At 44.4% G+C, this 19,887-nt stretch overlaps 1 protein-coding gene across 1 annotated transcript in view; it reads right to left on the bottom strand.

Moving 5' to 3' along the window:
* Positions 1-19,887, bottom strand: part of MDN1 (midasin AAA ATPase 1) — a 2,221,312-nt gene that overhangs the window by 274,017 nt on the left and 1,927,408 nt on the right. The window contains exons 87-89 of the mRNA XM_078648266.1: positions 12,227-12,373; positions 11,649-11,793; positions 9,055-9,365 (exon numbers count right to left, since the gene is read on the bottom strand). Of these exons, the coding sequence (XP_078504392.1) occupies positions 9,055-9,365; positions 11,649-11,793; positions 12,227-12,373 (603 nt within the window). The remainder of the gene's footprint in view (positions 1-9,054; positions 9,366-11,648; positions 11,794-12,226; positions 12,374-19,887) is intronic.

The following is a 19,887-nucleotide window of genomic DNA, read 5'->3' as shown; positions in this document are numbered from 1 at the left end:
TTCGAACCATGTTTAGGAGCAGTAGGAGAGGCGGAAAAGCAAAAATATCCCTGACCAGTTCATTACCCATGGACTGTGGGTGTGGGTATCTGAAGGCGAAGTTTGGGCATCTGTGTTTTTTTGGGAGTTGTAAATAGATCCAGCTGTGGGGTGCTCCAGCCTGGAAGTACTGAAGTAGCACTTGCGGGTGGATTTCCCATTTGTGGACTTGCTGATGTGTCCTGCTCAGCCAGCCTGCCAAGCCTTTGTCCAATCCTGGAAGGTACTCCAGCAGAAGGTGTATGCAGTGGCAGAGTCTCTAATGCCAGAGGTCTCCTGCACTAGTGCCGAGAGTGGGGGCAACCCTACTTATCACATTATCTGTCCTGATGTGGACTACTTTGCCTTGAATGAGTTGAAGGAAGGCCTTGAGAGCTCAAGAGAGTGGATGTGCTGCACCTGGAGATGGGGGCTACTGTAGAAGAGTAGGGTCTGCTTTCCTATGGCCACCCCATTTTTTGCTTTTTGCTTCACTGGTTTTCGACTTAATGTGGCTGTGGGCCTGCTAATCAGACCCACAGCCCTGCTGTTCTTTCTCTAAATTCACACCATGTAATTTAGGTACATCACCAATTGGGATTTGGGACACTCTTATGAGTCCCTGTACAGAGTAATATAGGTACCCAGGACATAGGTGCACCCAAGGCCTACCAGGGGCTGCAGGATATCTTTTGCCACCCCTGGCTGGCCATCCAAACGGACACAACTCACAACTGGCTGATCACTCAGCTGGGGCAAGGTCGTGTAATCACCCCTTGCTTAGATATAGTATTCCTATATCTGACCTTATATCTAGACACATATACACATATAAGTCACTCCTATGGCAGGCCTTAACAATCCTGAAGGCAGAGTGCTTGGTTTTATGTGAGATGGTGCTCTAGCATGAGCTGAGCCTGTCTGCAGCTTTCGGAACCATGTCCTTTTAGCTGTTCTAGGATATTGCCATACCATATACTCTTAAGTGCATTACGAACCTCGCGGTCAGATGCTAACTTTGGTTTGGCGTTATCAAAACATGTCGTGTAAGGTGTCATACGCTTTGGAATTCCACCCCCTCGCCAGTTCTGGCGACGGGGGTAGCATTCCACCCTCCTAGAGGGAGAAGACATGTTACTTCCATTAATCCCGGTTGAAGTTAACCAGAGCCTCAGCATCACAAAATGGATGCTGCTGCCACAGACACAAGTCTGACCTCCTGCTGCTGTGAGTCCTTCCAGCGAGGGAGGCTTGGTCAATAGGTTTCCTGTCACAGGGAGGTGCTAGCACCACCCCAGACAGGCTATAGTGTATTGGGGCAAGGAGGGATGAATGAAATGAGACACTGTCTGGGGCACACAAGGTGTCCCATGCATAGTCCAGTTCAAACCGGTGCTGGGGCACTCCAGCCCCAGCTCTGGCGCGAAACTAGACAAAGGGAAAGGGGTGTAACCACCCCCTTCCTGGGTCCCACCCATAGGAGGGACCTAGCAGGTAATCCAGCCCCTAGATTTCGTATATAGGTAGGAGCTGAGTCCCAAGACTTTAGATTTATCCTGACTGAAACTCTGATACGAAACTCTGGACCTTCGACATCCTACTCGACGTAGAAGACAGAAGAATCTCCCTTGTGGTCAAGGAGTGACCACCCTGTGCAAATAGGCACCATCAAGCGCTCAACGGTTTGCTTTGTCGTTGCTCCCGCCAGAGCACGAACACAGAGCCTGACAAGACCCAGACTTCCAGACTTCCTTCATCCCGATCCACAGTCACAGCAAAGCTGAGACCTGTGGAGGCGACGCGAGACCGGCCATCTTGGAAAGCCAGCGAAACGCTTTCCGTGCAGTTTCTGAGGCACCCTCGAAGTTGTGCATTGGGGATTGAGAAGCCCCAGCCCCAAGCATCAATTGCACCAAAGATCACCCCTCCACACTCATCGAGTGCTGCGTGGGGCCCTTTTGCATTTTCCTGCTCGACACGTCTGTCCGGTCACTTGCCCGTTGGCTAGTGGCCTCTGTGACGACGAAACCCGAAATCTACACCAATGGTCTGGTTGCTCCAGACTGGCCCTTGCTTCCCTGCGAAGGAGAAGCCCCTCAGTCCTTGCTGGCTTGAGTAAGAAGCCCTCTTCGAATCCTGCGTGGGTTGCCCTTGCCAAGGCTTGTTGACTCCAATCCGGACGCCGACATCACCGACAGCGAGAGCCTTCGTGGGACAGTCCATGCCCAGCTCCTGGTCGTCGTCGACACCTCAAGGTCCACGTGGCAGCAGAGACAAGCTTCACGACATCGCCTGATTGCTTCCAGACATCGCCTGGTTCCTTCCTGGTTCCATCCTGGTCACTGGCTAGTGACCCAGACTCTGTCCCCTCTGCTTTCAGGTACTCCTCATCCTCGATCCGCCCTTGGACCCAACCGGACTCTTCTCTCCTGGTCGCCTGCAGCATCTTTTCTCCAAGGCTCCAAAGGAATCCACGACGAAACCCGACACACTTTGGGACCTATGCACCCGCTTCCTGTGGGTGAAGTAACGCGAGTACTTCGGTGCTCCTGTGAAGATTGACTATACTAGTGTCCTAGTTTCAGGTGGTTAGTTCCCAGTCCAGTCGGAAGACTCCTAAATCTTTAACTTTCTAACTTTACGCACCCATTGACTTCTATGTGTGCACGCGTGTGCATTTAGACTCTGCACCCGCATCCCGTGGGCCTCCTGCTTCCTAACTACTGTTAGTCCAAAGTAGTCCCAGCGACTCCCAAGGCCCTAGGCCTTTCAACTGTTTGTGACGTGGTTCTTATACCACTATTTTAGTATATGGTTTAGCGGGCCACCAGGGCCTATCCATATTGTGCAACTTATTATATGTTATATTGAGTTACTTGTTATGCGCTTGTGCCTCTGCCCTCAAAGAGTTCAGAGGATTGATTTAGAAATAAATACATATATTTTGAATATATAACCTGTGTGGTGTCCTTTCATTTGGTATTAAGATTGCATATGGTAAAACAGCTGGCTTCACATGCCCTCTTGAGTTTAGCCGAAGACTGCTTTGTCCATGCTACCACTAGGATAGCTGGTCTATAAGGTTGACTTTACAACCATCACCATAAGGGTTGTTTTGACTGATACAGGGTGCCCACTAGAATAGTGGACATCACATATCAGGCCAACTTCTCACAGCTACAGACCCCTTCTATTGTCATATGGTTGAGATGTGAATCCTAGCCACGAGAGAGGTGCAATGATCTTCCCAGCAACCAGTCACTTGTGACCACTGAACCGAAAGGCATTCCTGTGACAGGCTATGTGAAGCCGGGCGTGGGGTACTATTTGATAAAGGAGGTTATTATCCCTAGAAGGTACTTGGAGGTTCGGACTGTGAGTTGATGATTGTGCTAAAAAAGAAGTAAGAGCTGCCAGAATGCCAACACCTTCTGCTGGCTGTGGCATATTTTGCCTGTGACTGCACTGAAAGACTTCAAGAAGGGTTCAATCTGCAGGGTTGTAGGTGGGATTTGATGGGATTTAAAGTGAATCCCAGGCTGTGAAGCAGGGAGATCAAGCTTGGGTGTGGGATAGGCATTGTTGCCTCCATGTGCTCTTGATAAGCCAATCGTCGAGGTAGGGGGCACATTGGATTGTATCCTCTTCTGAGGTGGACAGCTACTACTGCAAGGCACTTTGTGAAGATCCTTGGAGTAGTGTTAACCCCAATGAGAAGCCCTTTTAAGTGGTAATGATGGCTATCTACCACAAAGCGGAGTTTGGGTCAGTGGGTAGGATGGACGGGAAAATGAAAGTATGTAAGAAAGTAGCTCTGTATATACTGCACCAGAGTAAGGTTCAGTGTGCACAGAGTCCACAGTCCCCAGTGGGGACTGTGGACTCTGTGCACACTGAAGTTAGATATAACCTTGCATTCTAAAATTAGATATAACCTTACTCTCTAAAGTGGTAGTTTTGTACAGCAGTAAGGCAGTATCCGAGGACAGTGTAACGCATTTGTTGTACTCACTCAGTCAGTAAATGGTCTCACACACTCAAGAACTGAACTCTAGGCCAATTGTTTTGCATATAAAAATATGTTGTTTTATTTTAGAACCACAAGTAGGTATAGAAAATACTTTCTCAGAATGAGATGTTGCAATTGAATACTTTCAAATAGCAATTGACTTTTAAATGTAATCGATACAGTTGTTGCAATATGCAACACAAGTTAAACACAATTAGAACATTGAGCTCAATGGGAAGTTTTAAGTAAATGCAATAAAACCACTTTACAAATGTTTTTCTTACTCAGGGCTGGATCCTGGATTCAGCCCTGGTGCATTTCCTGTAAACAGTTGAAAGAAATCGTTTTTGTTACAAAGGTGATTTTTAAGGAATATTTGTATGTTTTGATAATCGACACTTAGAAGAATTTCTGGCAAAAACCAGGCAATGTTATCCTATGGGAGGAAATCAGGTTATTGGAAAATCACAGTTGTAATTACTTTTGAAGGTCAGTGGTGGGCACAAAGATCCAGCACTGGGTTCCCTCCTGATAGCAGGTGAGTAATTTTGTTTTCGTTGATCGGATGATTTTTAAGGAATATTTCAAAGTTGCAAAACTCGACACTTAGAAGAATTTCCAAGTGAAACCAGCCAATGTTACCCTATGGAGAAAATCAAGTTATCGGACTTTAGGTAAATAATCGACTAGCTGAGCTAAGGTTCTGGGGAAAGACTCAGGGGTCTCCCAGGGTCAGGTAGGTACAGTTGTTACACCCTCAGCGGCACAGGGGCAGCCGGGTGCAGAGTGAATAGGTCCAATATTAGCCTATGGCGGGCAGGGGGGCTTTGGTTGGTGGCTGCTACCAGGCAGGCCACGCGGCTGTGGGAGCTGAACTCCTGGTCACTTACACAGGGCTAGTGGGGAAGTAGGACAGAACAGATGCTGCACTTCCTGTGGCACTCGGGCGGCTGGATGCAGAGTGCTTTTGGGCCGTCGGGCGCCCAATGTATATCAATGGAAAAACTGGAAGTTGAACAAAGGCTGCATGCTCGGGGGCGGAGATTCTTCAGGTGCGACCACCACTTCGAGGGGTAAGTTGGGAAGCTGTAGGTTAGGTAGGCACCCCAGAGGAGGACACAGGGGGCCGCAGGGCACCGGGTGCAGGGGTCTCTTTTGGTGTTGGAAAATCTTACCCTCTACTGGTCGCGGATGGAGGGGTCCCTGATTGTGAGGCTGCAGGCGTCGTCAGGAGCGTTGAGGAGGGTCCTGGGGCACTTAAGTTGTGGTCACAATCGCCAGGGGGATGTCCTCCAGGTATTTGTTCACTCAAGCACAGGCCGGCCTCGGCGGGTGCAGAGTGTGCTGGATTTGCGGTTCCTGGCTGGCACCAGGGGTTGTTTCTATTTGAGCACTACCACTGCTCGTGGGAGTCCCAGTCTTTGGATGACCAAGGCAGTCAGGTACTCCGGGGTTTTTGAGGTTGCTGACCACAAGAGACGCCGGGATTTAGCAGGAGCAGGTTCGAGGGTCGACGGGCCTGTAGGGCTGGGGCCAAGGCAGTTGGTGTCGTCCTCTTGTTAGCAGCTGTACGGCAGGTCTTCTTTCTTCTTGTAGTTTTAGAATCGGGATTTGAGGAAGGAAGATCCAGGGTGCCCCTAAACACTAAATTTAGGGGTGTTACAGGTATGGGAAGGTCAGAGACCAATGGGTCCTTTTCCTGGGGTGAGTACACCCCCTATCCTGCTACTCTCCTGTGGGAGGGAGTCGGGAGCCTGTCTCTGATTGGGTAGGGCTCCCCATCTTCAAGATGGTAGGGTCCCGGAGTTGTGCTTCACCTCGCCTCTCCCATCTGAGGGGTGGGGTTGGCAGAGGTCGGCACACCCCCTTTCCTCACTTAGGTTTTCCCGCATGTCTTCCTGCCAGAGTGGGGGTCAAAACCGGTGGGGGCCAGTTGCTGAGTACAGCAAGTGGCCTTCAGAAGCTCACAAAAGCGGCATGCCTTTGAAGCTTCCCCTGCCCATCCTGGGGAAGGAGGCTTGGCACCTCGTCCCAGGATGTGCATTGTTTCAGGCCCCCGAGAGCAGTAAGCTCTCAACTCAGGGGTCCAGAAACATGTCTGGTGGTGGCAGCCTCGGCAGCCACGCAGTTAGGGCACTGTGAGTTGGCTAGGTTTCAGGGGGCATCTCTAAGATGCCCTCTGTCGTGCATTTGGCATTAAATCTTACACTAGCATCAGTGTGGGTTTAATGTGCTGAGAAGTTTGATACTAAACTTTCCAGTTTTCAGTGTTGCCATCATGGTGCTGTGGAGTTCTGATGACGACCTCCCAGCACCATATACTCTTAATGGCAGCACTGCACTTATAGTGCCCAGGAATGGACCTGGGTACTGTAGGGGTACAGGGCTCATGCACCTGTACCCACAACACTGGCATAGGGCACCCAGCTAGAGGGGTGACTGAGGTATGCCAGGGCAGTGTGTTGTGGGCATGGCACACAGGGATGTGTGCCATGTCGACTCTTTGTTTTGTTCTGCACCAAGACACTCAGCCTGCAAAGGCAGTGTGTGTGTGTGTCAGGGTACAGGACCCCTAAGGGTGGCACAATAAGTGCTGCAGCCCTTCGGGGCCTTCTCTGGTCACAGTGCCCTGGGTACTTAGGGTACCATTTCCCAAGGGCTGACATGGGGCCAGAGATGCCGATTGGGTTTATGTTTCAATACAGTTTTAGGGAAGGAACACAGACCTTGGGCACCTGATTGGCAGGAGCCCAGGGCACACTCAGTCAAAGTACATCAGCAATTCAGTAAAAAGTGGGGGCATGCCATGCCAGAAAGATGGCACTTTCTCAGAAAGTAGGCATCCTTTCGGTATAGCACTGTAATGTAGTTGCCTTGTCAGAGCAGAGGGATGACATCCTGTAGGTTTTTCAGATGAAATGTTTCAACCGGATGTATTGATTGAGGGTCCTGTGGTCCAAGGTTGGCTTGAGCGATTGATCAGTCTTGAGAATGAGGAAGTAAAGAGACAGATGCTCTAGCCCCAGTGGTGAAGGCACACACTTTCTATGGCTCCTTTTTGGTGGAGCTCCTGGACCTCTTCCTCTAAAAAGAAGCAATGTTCTCTGCTCAAAGTTTGTGGGCATGTGGGGTGGGGGGAGAGTTGGGAGGGGTTGTGAGAAGTGCTAGACAGTAGCTTTGGTGAACCACTGATAATACCCCTTTATTTTATGTGATTTCCTTCCAATGAAAGGGGAAATCCTGCAATCTTCCACCGACAGCTGACGTGTGATCGCATCAAGCCAGTGCTTTGAGGTCGAGGCTCCTTTGCTGGAGCTACCCCTCCTCCTGCCTTTGTTATTGACCCCTGGACCCCCTCATGCACCCCTGGTGTTCTATCTGCCCACCTGCTGGTGGAAATTGTGCAGGATGGATACATGTAAGTGCTAATCGACCTACTAATCAGAAGTCGGAGGTCAAACGAAAGGTGCGAGTAAGGAACAGACTGGATTCAGGGTACACGTTCATTCTAAATCTCATTATGTATTCTGAAGGTGTGCCCGCCTAGTGTCAATTTTTGTATGGAACACAATGGGTAGTGACAGTTCCTTCTTTAATAGCTTTTAATGGATAAATAAGCTCAAGATGTTAATTATATGATGCTATAGCTTTGCGTCTTAGTAACCATGTCCATCCTAAAAATTTAGCTACTGCACAGCCAAACAATGGCCTACGGTCTGATCTTAAGCCATTGTTGGCCTGTGCAGTAGCTAAATAACTCAAAAACCTTTCTTTGTCATCCAATCCAAAGGATTGGATGACAGGAATATGCAGAGCATGTGTATTTACAGTAACGCATGATACAAACTTATAATTTATACTTTTTTTTGTTGTTGGCGAGATCAGATTCTCAGAATTCCCTGCTATGTCCACAGTTCCCATCTTCCCTATCTTTCGAGTATCATCGTAATTTAGTGTAACTTGTACATATTATACACACTGTCCTTTTTGCTTTTTCCACAGGTGTAGTAGTTATTGTTTTTCTATCTTTTTACAGAGATATTTCTTTCTTTGACTCAGGCTATTAACAATATCCAAATGTTTTCCTATATTGTTTACTCGGGTATTTGATACAAGTCCTCAATCTTTTCAATTTACATCAACTATGTTTCTTTAGTCAGTCTCTTTCTTTCATCTTGTTCCACTTTATTTCTTACATTCATTTTTATTAATTTCTCTTATAATGTTATATTTCCAGGCATTTCTTTTATGGTTAACCAAAAATAAATGATACAATCCAACCACTTTACAATGAATCCACCTCTTATTGTTTTAAGATATTTGCTCCAATGATCCCATACAAATATTCTGAGCGTTCTTTTACTAACCTACTTTATTCTCATTTTGTATTATCAAACAGGGTCGTCATTGAATGTATCATTCTCGTACATACACAGTCTAAACCTAATTGTATCAATGTTTGGTCATTTCCATTTAATTTTCTAACCCCGCCACCACCACCCCCCCCCCCCCCACACACACACACCTATTAGGTAGAATTGAGAGGAAATAATGACAACCTATTAAAGAAGATATTGGAGCATTAAAAAGGGCTGAAACGCATGCGCACTCATATACTCAGCACCTACACACACACCCATACAAATAGCCGTCCAAACACCCACTCAGCCCTATCCTATCAGCCTTATCAACTTAACCAAACAGACCTCCCCCACCACCCACACAAGTTTCTTCAACTCTTTACACATTACCAAAGAGGATCATGTGTTCTGATGTTCAGCTGAGGCTCACATCTTAGGCTTATACAAATACCAAATATAAAAGTGTGATCCAAGTGCAATCTTTTATAAAATAATGCTCGGTAAGCGCATTTTGTATATGCAAGGTCTTACAAATTAAACCTGATGTTAATCGTAAAATGAAACATCAAATGCTGGAATCCTCTTTGTGCCTAGGATCAAATGGCTATATTTCAAAGTACATAGGGATTTCATGAAAATAACAGAATGAAGGTAATACTGTCCTACCTGTGGCTTCTGACCATGGTCAGAGGGAAGTGATTTCTCAGTATCCTCTTCTAGCACATCGGTGTTGGTCTCCTCTGCATGCTGTTTTTCGTCTTCTGCATTCTCCTGAAGAGGCTCTTTAATTTCATCTTCTGGAACATCTTTGTCAACTTCGATATCACCCTCCTTTTCATTTTCTGAGCCACCTTCGTCATTAGCTGGGTCTTGGCCATCTTTGTCAGGGTCAGTGGTACCTTCATCCTTATTTTTCTCTTCTCCTTGACTAGTATCATCTGCTTCCATGGGCTTTTCTTCTATTTCATAGGGATTTTCTGATGGGTAGAAGAAAATGTAAACCCTATTTTAACTTGTGCAGTGATTTGTTTGCGTCATCAGCATTCTGAAATTGGGAGACCTTGCTGGATTGCAGGCTACAGAGGAGGACTGGCACAGGGGAGCTCAATGACTTTGGCACATCCAAAGAGCACACACCAACAGGAACTTAATCATCATTTATGAGAAGCTAACAGCAGCAATTTTGGTATCAAAGTAAGGCATGCATGCACAATAGGAAATTAGTATCAAGATATACAACTCAATAGAAAGTGCAGCATATGCATTGAAATATTCATCTTTAACAGGACTGCTTCCAATAGGTTTAGACTGCATCTGAATAGCACCAGTATAAAATGATAAACACTGCCTTGACCAATAAACCCTCTTTTCTTTTTTAACAACAAACCTAAAGCCTCCCATACTTCCAAGGTAAGCTTAATATTTGGCTATGAAGGGTGATTCAACTATTAACCAAATCTGAAATTCACTGTGAGGCTTTTCCTTTGGATCTGGGGCATTTCAGTAGTTACCGCTATAATGGATGTGCCCAACACCAGAAAATTTGGAGTGCAGTCTGTATATGCCAACATACAGTCCCCTAAAGAACAACATCACCACTGTGACCTACAGCTTGTACTGGTCCATAGCTATATCTATCCCATCACAGAAGCTCACAACCAGTTGCATTCTAAATGTTTGCACGATTTTAGTAACCTTTGATCCATGCCCCAAACTGGACCCAAGTAATTAGAAATGGAGCAACTAGTGAATTTACCTATAGATCTTCAAGGGAACAAATACTATTGATTTCAATGGGGTGGGATCTTGCCAAATGGTTGGTGTGGTTTTGGATAACTTATTTTTGGGGTTTATCACTTCTTTGGATTCTTAGTTGTTCCTACCTTAAACCAGTTTATTTTCCTATACATTAATAAAAGCATTCTCACTGAGTTTCTCAATACTGATGATTACTACAGTAAGCCATGAGTGCAGTGCTCACACACTACCTAGAGAGTGAAGTGCCTTAAAAGCATAACTTAGTAGTGCCTCTGAAGGGCATTAGTTCTGTACCAATGATAAACAAGCAAAAATTGTCCAGTAAACACATATTGCCCCCGAGAAAAAAAGAAAATGCCTCACAGTCCAGATCAGTGAATATGAGGCAAAAACTAAAATTTTAGTTAGCTGTAGTGAAACTGAGTTTACAAGAGAAACTTAAAAAGGTTAGAATCATAGCAGAAATTTAAGATGGACGGGAACATATTGATGTTAAAACTAAACGCAAACTCCTCGTAACCAGGTTTTAGATAGGGTGCACTACCATTAGTAAGGGCTCAGTAAACAATTATCAAGTAAAATGCAGTGCTTCAAAAGGGGGGGGGGGAGTTGGTCACGAGACAACCCCACGAAACCCACGTAGTGGGCACTATACAAGCTCTCATGCGATTCCTCCCTGAGCACTTTCATTTAAATAAATTCCAAAATTAGATGTAATATAATACAACAATCAAATGTTTCAAAATAGATACAGCCATGCAAAAAACAGTTTTTCATGAATTTTGTTCTTGTATCTCAGTCCAATAATAAATCGTTCTTCAAGTGATCAGTCTTTTATTCTGTCAAAGTTGAAGGCACATCCAATATATTCTTTTGTGAATGATCCAACAATGCAGCCATCCAATATATGCTTATGAGTTAATTCCCAAGTGATCCAAACCCTTTTGTTTGTTCATGAAGCCCTCACCCACCAACCTGGTTGGTGACATGCTTCATCTTCGGGCCCACCCAGTGACACCGAGCGTGTCCCGGGTGTGCTTCGATGCCTGAATACAGCGGAGCAGGTATGTTTCTGAGTGTGCAGTGTAGTGACGTGAAGGTGAAAGTTCAAAAGCTATACAGGGATCCCAGTACCCGAGGATACATTATATTTTAATAACTGGGTCACTGTTAGCATTAAAAAAAGGCGTTTGGATGTTATAGGAGTGTTAATTAGGGTCTCCCTTACAGTCTTGAGTCTATGTAAATTCACAAATAGGCTAGTCCTTATTGATTTCACATGTATCTATTTTGAAACATTTGATTGTTATATTCTATTACATCTAATTTTGGAATTTATTTAAAGGAAAGTGCTAAGGGAGGAATGGCATGAGAGTTAACATTTGATGTTACTGTAAAATAATACTCACTTGCCATTTCTCCCCATCTTCCCCCAGAGCCATTGCTCTCAAGGTTTTACAAAAGAAATAAAGGGAAAAAAATTAAAAAATTATACAGCATACCTTCTCCTTCCGCATCACCCTTTTCGTTTTTCTCATCCTCGTCATTTTCCAGGTTCAATTCATTTGGCAGTTCTAAGGGCTCAGGTTCAGTGTTCTTTTCCTGTTTCCCATGATAGGGATCCACCTCGTTCTCATCATACTCACGCTAAATAAAATAAAAAAAAAACATGAGAATGACAACAGCAAATCTTTCAGAAGATGATATCCACTGCAGCTAGCTATGCTCGGTCCATGGGAAAGAAAAAGGGCAAGTAATGAACTTCATATTCACAGGCTTCTTAAAGTACTCATAGTACAAAGCGGAACTGATAAGGATAGGCTTTTGGCTATCTGGCCTAACACCACCATATTATCACAAAAAAACATAATAGGCACAATAAAAAAAGTCTAAACTTCTCACAATTAATTATGCATATGTGTAAATGTATTGCAAATGTGTTCAAAACACAGTTCTCCGTTCAGCAGCAGAGCACCATCATTTTTTGGTACAGCTATCAGTAGGCCAAAGATTCAAGTGTAAAATATGTAGTTCAGGAGGTATACATTTCTGCAAAATTAGTTGAGCTGTAAGGACTAACCTCATCAATCTGCTCATTGACTTTTTCACTATTATCTTTATTGTCCCCTTGATCTGTTTTTTCTTCTTCCTTGTCATTTTGCTTTTTGTCCTTATTTTTACTGCTAGCATCTAGGTTGTCGTCCTTAGCAACGAGTTCAGATTTATCCTGAAAAATAGACCGATTTATCAGTAAGTGCACACAACTCAAAGGAGATGCATAAGGAGCAGTAAATACAAGTCAATTCTAAGGTTTGAACAGAAAAATTAGCGCACAAAATGAAGAATTCAAAAAAGTGATACACATGCACTTTTACTTCAACATTCCTTTATGAGTAGCTAAGAGAAACAAACATGGTATTCATTCAAGGTCAAAGCAGACTTCTCTCTGGTACATAATGGCATTGATCTACAATATTCGATTATCAGCCGCCTGGTTCCAGCACCTTGAGTTACACCTCAGAATTCAATGCGATAGAATACTAAACAATTGACAATGTGCAGTATATGGATCCAGATGCTCACAAAAATATTGGAGGTCATGAAACATTCAAGCATTGTGAAACAGTCTGAAAAACAGGACATTGAGGAGGAACATAGTTACTACAGTTGTGACTCCTATCCACATGCACATAATAGCAATAAACGTCCTGCATAAGGACTCCTACAACAGTTATATCATTGCTTTTATTCGCTCTACTATCAGAACAAAGAACGTAAGATAGGCCATAAACACCCAGTCATCACTCAATCGTCTGGCAACACTCCTATATGCCTCCTTTTGCTTTTGAGAGTGAATGGGGTGCACAAAAATCAGAAGATACCTATGCAGCATACATTTTACAAGTAAGAAACCTTTCCATTCTCCAGTATGCTCTATTATCCAGTTTCACATGCTTGAGTAACCATCTATGGCGATACTAGCAAAGAGATTATTAAGAAGAAATAAATCTTGCCGAAACAAGTTTCTCAAGAGAAACCGTTGAAGCCTCAGACATTAAGGTCTGGCAAAAGAATAGCCATTCTGTCAAGGTCGCAACTTGCACATTTTCAATTCAGGACTATTTCCCAAGAATACTCAGCCTTGGCTCTGTTTGAATGCAGGCTGTAATGAACCAGGAGCAAATGACTAGACAGTTAATAGTAAAATATAATATATGCCTAGAACAAACTAAAGATGCCCAGATTGGAGATACAAAGCCAAAAGTCAAAACAAAAGTGTGAAAGAGACTAACATTCAGCTGTACCATCAAGTTAGAACCAACTTTTAAGTAAAAAATGTATGCTCAGGGGACTGTACACAAATATTGCTTCTGGTGCAATTTAAAATAGAAAAGAGAGAACAAAACCTGGCTGAGAAAAAAGGACTTATCAATGAAAGATTGTGAATGGTCATAAAAATATTTGGTTGCTCACTAAATGAGAACGCTGAAGCCATGGTTCCATTAGTGGTTATGATTCAAGAAAGGAACTTAGATTCAAAGTGACACAGAAGTACAAACTAGGGTTTGAGAAATTTGGCTAACCTAAAATTAAACTCACAAACTGGATAGGCAATGGCTGTAATTTACTACGAATATGTAAACTAAGTTATCCTGGGACACTCCTTCATTAGGAGTATCAAAGGATTCGGCAAGGGCCATAGAACGGCGTGGACACTGAGCCCCCCGCCAGGGCCACTGTTGAGTTGACACAAGAGACCTGAATTAAATTAATTTACTTATAAGTTCTGATGACCATTTCTTTATGTTCAGTTGTATGAATTTAACAACTTTGAGCATTCATTGCCAAAAGTGACTAATTTATAGGTCCTGATGAATGCCCCTACACTGCAGATCAGGTAATTGGTGGGCAGAAACACCTTGACCAAATACAAAAACATCAACAGGGTAGCTTTAATTTTCCTTCCTGTGGACTCACTTGTGCATAGTTGTTAAACCTAATCCCCAACAGACAATAATAAAGCTTCATGTCTGTGGGGTAGTTAGTTTTAACTCACTTGATTTATTATTTTTTTTCCCTACATTCAGCAATACCTAACACAGTACTGTCTCACGTAGGGTTGTATCAAAAAATCCAAAGAGCTCATCCTAATTTATTTAGGACTTGTAGCCCACACCACAATTTATTTGGTTTAAGAATGACCTCAATGATGAAGCATGCCACCATTGGTGGGTGAGGGTTTTCGTCTTAATGAAAGAATATCCTTAGTTTACATACTCATTAAGGCAGCATCTTAGACCCGGGCATTTTGTGTTTCTGACTGATGTTGTGGGGAGCCAATACCTGCTGATCTCTTAGCCTCCCTTGGCTCTTTCAGTGTGTTTGTAATTTACTACGCCCACACCTCAAAACAAAAAGACAAAGCAAAAAGTTAAGGACATCTAGGCTGGTTACTCTTGTAATCAATTTTGCAGGATGAACAACAGAATACAAAACCTGAACTATGACAGAGGCTTCAAAACCACTGCCAAAAAATTATCAATAAGGAACGTCCTAGATAAATTATCAAGCTTGCAATTACTTCTAGATGGAAAGAGTTAATGTGGGAAGCAGTCATTTTTCTCTCCATTATAGTGTAAAAGCTGACCGTAGGATGCTGTGTGTGCATTATTGAATTAGGGACTTGAAAGCTAGCCCTCCAAGTCACAGAGGCCAAAGACAAGTAGAAGGATTTGCTTAACATCCCTGAAAGGAATCTGGTCCACAAGATAATTTCCTAAATAGCACCACAAATATCTGGTGGAGATCTAAACGTTATGGGTGAAACTACCAGGTCCATGGTATTTTTTAGGAACTGAAACATCTGGACCACCTTCCACTTCCGGGGAACATGTAGAAAAAGAGGCGATTGTCCCGAACAAGCCCTTTGATAGGGCATTAACCAGAGAGCCCATATATGGGAACCTAGGGGTGAAATTATAACATTTTCATTTGTGCAGAAAACGTCCTACCAATATGCATATAAAATATCAGAAAAGGACAATAATGGCTGGATGGAGCTCTGTTTAGTGATATTCTAGAAGAGTGTAAAACAAAGAGTACACCAGATCATTCTTCAATCCCAAAAGTGCCCTGTCATCAAGAACACAGTTATAAATCATCCAGAAAAAGTATCCAGTATCACTTAAAAAATGTTATGGAGTGAGATGTTTCCGTAGCAGAACTTAACATATTAGTTCCACTGATCTGAAGTGCAGTTAAGATGTGAGATAAGTCAAACATTTCTAAAAAATTTGCACGCATGCCACATGCTGAGGAGGAGACCTACTTTTTCAATTTGTGACTGAGAACAGTTTGAGAGACAGCATATTTCCCGACACTTCCAACCCCCTTACAGAAACATCACTGCCCTCCCTGAAGCAACACTAATCGAACACTGTACTTACTTTATTTGTGCACCGGTAGGTGGTGCCATCAGACTCTGTGGAGCCATTTGTAAGCTCCACAAATGTGTGCTAAGCCAGTTCCTGTAAGTGACGCCTTCTAGGGATGTCTGACACAAAGATTAAAGGCTTCAAACTGTGCTGCACCTGCATAAAGCAGATGTTGATTATGGACCTGCATGACATCGGTCTTTGATGTCTTCAATCAGCAAAGCCCAAATGCACCATGGGGGAACTTAAAAGATGGCGGAATCTGTACTTAGAAGCATCCATCAGAACTTCCCAAGCATAATCGGCTAGCATCCTCTAATCGCCATGGCACTAAACAAGAGCCGGATGTAAGAGAATGGGAAACAAGCAGACAGCCATCAGCCCCAATAGGCCTGTCAAAAAGACACAAGAGAATAGAAAAGTAGAAGCATCTCTGATTAAGCTCACTGGGATGGGTGGAGCACAGCAGTCTGTGACACATGCAACAGTCAGTTATTGGGTCTTCAGTCAGTCGAAGCAATGACCTAGTAGAGGAAAAGTAAAAGAAAGAAAAAAAGATGTGTGCCTACTCCCACCAACAAAGTTTGTTAGGAAGTCATGACAATTCAATCATTCACTTAAGGATAAACAAAGAGACGATCCTTTTATACACGGGCAGGTACAAGTGCCAATCATTTGCCATTGTGCAAAATAAATATCTGTTGAACTAATAGTCAACAGCATCAAAGAAATGCAGCAAAATGTTATGCTAACGCCTTGGCTGAAAAAAAGCGACTGGAGACAACGAGGAAAGGTAAAGCGTCTGGATTCCACTGAGTAGAGACAAACAATGGAGCCGTCACAAGATGCCAGTTCCATTTTAGAATGGAATGCAATTGTGTTGTTGGGGAAAGACTGAAAAAGTCAAATTAAGAAATTAATAGTTATCTTGGGAGCCCTAATGGAGGTTTATCAGTTTGAGATGGGTTAGTGTCAACTTCCAAATGCAACACCTTTAAATTGTGCAAGTTGTGGCACAGTACCCACTTGCTCCCAACTGGGCCAGAAGGAAACTCCTAGGGTATGGTTACTTGCCTGGAATGATTACATTACAGTTCCACACAACAAAAGCCATTACTGGTAGGTAAATGGATTAACAGCAAGGAATAACAAACTACCAGAGACATCCTGGTTTAAAGACAATACATATGCAGTAGTAACTGCAGTAGAGACAGTGTAAGGATAAAACAGCACTGCTGCATTAAGTGATAACCAATTTGATCACAGAATGGAGCATACAACAGAAGCAGCACTAAATTGGGGTAAGAGAAAAGTAGCAATACAACTAACATTACTCTTCTAAGAGCGACATGTCCGGGTAAAAGTTCTTACACCTTAACAAGAGTGAAATGCTAGGTGTGAGTTTGTTTTTCAAGTGACATAACATAGAAATGGTGCTGATGGGGCAAGACCCTTTGTGTACTCAAACCAGGACTGACTCCAGCGAACATGGACAGAAGCGGGCACCCTTTTTTTAGACCAAAAAAGGATTCAGTGGAGATAATGAGACAAGGAAAACCATAACCAAGAGAACATTAAAAATCACAAAGAACAGCAGCAGCACCATTAGATTGTAAAGGTGTTATGGGTATTGACAAATGAGGATTTCAGATCAGTAAACCCACTTGAATAGACGATAAAGTATATGACATGGGATTAGGTTTCCAGTACTGGGAGGTTAGTACCTTTAAGTAAAGCAGACTTTTTGTTGCTAGTTCAAACTCTATAAGGAGACCGTACAACATCCATTGAAAATACAGAAAGGATATTGGTATAAGTAATAATATATCTGAAATGGCAAATGAAGAATGAATATGGTCCAACAATGCTCAAGACCAATACACTACACCATTTGAATGACATGCTAATGCAATAGGAGTGTGAGCATCCACAAATCTAATCTCAATTCAAGAAATTAAGAGTGAGAGGAATGTAGAAAAAGGAGCTGAGAATGATATTGAAGGACATTTCACACAAAAATTGTTCTCATATATGAATCACACAAAAATGTTTCTCATATATGAATCAGAGGCAGTGAAGATAGAACATTGCCAGAATGTTTTGCTTGTTGGGTTGGAACAGTGGGCCTGGAGTGAAAAGGCTATATAAAATAAAAACATAGCAGTGACATCGTAGTTAAACAGTATGCATTCCAAATAAAAGACACATTCATTGGGTCCTCTGAAGCTAGAAACACTAAGTTCAATTACAAACCAGCAGCCAGAGAAGAGCAAGTTACTTACCTTCGGTATCCTCTTATTTTGGAAAGACGATCTAGTCGTAGATTCCTTACCTTAGACTTATCCCCCAGAGCCACATCAGATCCAGACATTTTTCTAAGCAACCAGCTTGCGAGCTGGTAGGAGGCATCAGCACTGGAAAGGACGTATGAGGCGCCTACAAAGCCGCCACCCCAGCATGTTGCCCTCCATTTTTTGACTTTTTTCCAGCACCAGAATCACGGAGCCATACTGAGGTAGTGAATACCAGGATGAGGTCCTCAGGGACCTATTCAGAAGCATTTGGCACACTTTAGAGCGGGGAGAATCTGCAGCTAGATAAAGTCTCTACCAGTTAAGGAATTACCAAAGGAAAGTAACTTATTCATCTGGTAGATACTGCTAGCTGCAGATTCCTTACCATAGAATAGATACCCAAGTATCATCTCCCCTAAGGTAGGCTTGCAGACTTTAAATATTAGGAAGTCCTGGAGGACTAAACGGGCGAAATGCCCATCACATTGGGCCTGACTGTCTAGACAGTAGTGCTTGGTGGATGTGTGCAGACTGAAAATCGCCAGCCACCGCAGATTGGCTGTGACCACCGTCAATCAATCAATCAATGCTTTTCTAAAGCACGCTCCATACCCATGAGGCGCTAGGGGGGGGGGGGGGGGGGGGGCGCTACTGATCGAAGAGCCAGGTCTTGAGAAGTCTTCTGAAGGCCAGCAGGTCCTGAGTCTGTCGTAGGCTGGTAGGGAGAGCGTTCCAGGTCTTGGCGGCGAGGTAGGAGAAGAATCTGCCGCCGGCGGTGGTTTTTCGGATATGTGGATCTGGGGCGAGGTTGGCTGAGCGGAGGCTTCGGGTGGGGATGTGGAAGCTGAGTCGGTTGTTGAGGTACGGAGGTCCGGTGTTGTGTAGTGCTTTGTGTGCGTGGATGAGAAGTTTGAAGGTGATCCTCTTGTTGACGGGGAGCCAGTGCAGGCCTCTCAGGTGGGGTATGAAGTGGACATAGAGGATCATGCGTGCCGAGGCGTTCTGGATTCCCTGTAGTCGTCTCAGGAGCTTGGTTGTTGTTCCTGAGTAGAGAGCGTTCCCGTAGTCGAGTCTGCTGGTGACTAGGGCCTGGGTGACGTTTTTTCTCGTGTTGGGAGGGATCCACTTGAAGATCCTGCGGAGCATTCGGAGGGTGTTGAAGCAGGATGCGGAGACTGCGTTGATTTGACTGGTCATGGAGAGGGTGGAGTCGAGGATAACCCCCAGGTTGCGTGGTCTGTGGGTTCCGGGGCTGTGCCCAGCGATGTGGGCCGCCAAGAGTCGTCCAAGGCTGATGGGGTGGGTCCGAGAATGAGGACCCCCGTCTTGTCTGAATTCAGCTTCAGTCTGCTGTCCTTCATCCAGTCGGCTACAGCCTTCATTCCTCTGTGGAGGTTGGCTTTGGCGGTGTGGGGGTCTTCGGTGAGGGATATGATCAGCTGGGTGTCATCGGCGTAGGAGATGATGTTGAGGTTATGTTGACGTGCGAGAGCGGTGCCATGTAGATATTGAACAGCGTCGGCCTGAGGGAGGATCCCTGTGGGACGCCGCAGATGATCTCGGTGGTTTTTGAGCAGAAGGGTGGGAGGCGGACGCTCTGTGTTCTGCCGGAGAGGAAGGATGTGGTCCAGGCCAGGGCCTTCTCTTGAATTTCGGTGTCATGGAGGCGTGCTGATAGGGTGCGGTGGCAGAATGTGTCAAAGGCTGCTGATAGGTCCAGGAGGATGAGGGCGGCTGTTTCTCCTTTGTCCATTAGGATCCTGATGTCGTCAGTGGTGGCGATGAGGGCTGTGGATGATGTGAAAACCGGATTGGGAAGGGTCCAGGATGTTGTTGTCTTCGAGGTAGCGGGTTAGCTGTTTGTTGACAATCTTCTCACTTTCGCCGGGAACGGGAGGAGGGAGATGGGCCGGAAGTTCTTGAGGTCCTTGGGGTCCGCCTTGGGCTTCTTTAGAAGGGCGTTGATTTCGGCGTGCTTCCAGCTTTCCAGGAAGGTTGCTCTCTCGAAGGAA

This window comes from Lissotriton helveticus, chromosome 6 (genome assembly GCF_964261635.1).
Source record: "Lissotriton helveticus chromosome 6, aLisHel1.1, whole genome shotgun sequence".
NCBI classification, from domain to species: Eukaryota; Metazoa; Chordata; class Amphibia; order Caudata; family Salamandridae; genus Lissotriton; species Lissotriton helveticus.
Note: the sequence above shows the minus strand (reverse complement) of the source record. Positions and strands in the feature narration are given on the sequence as shown.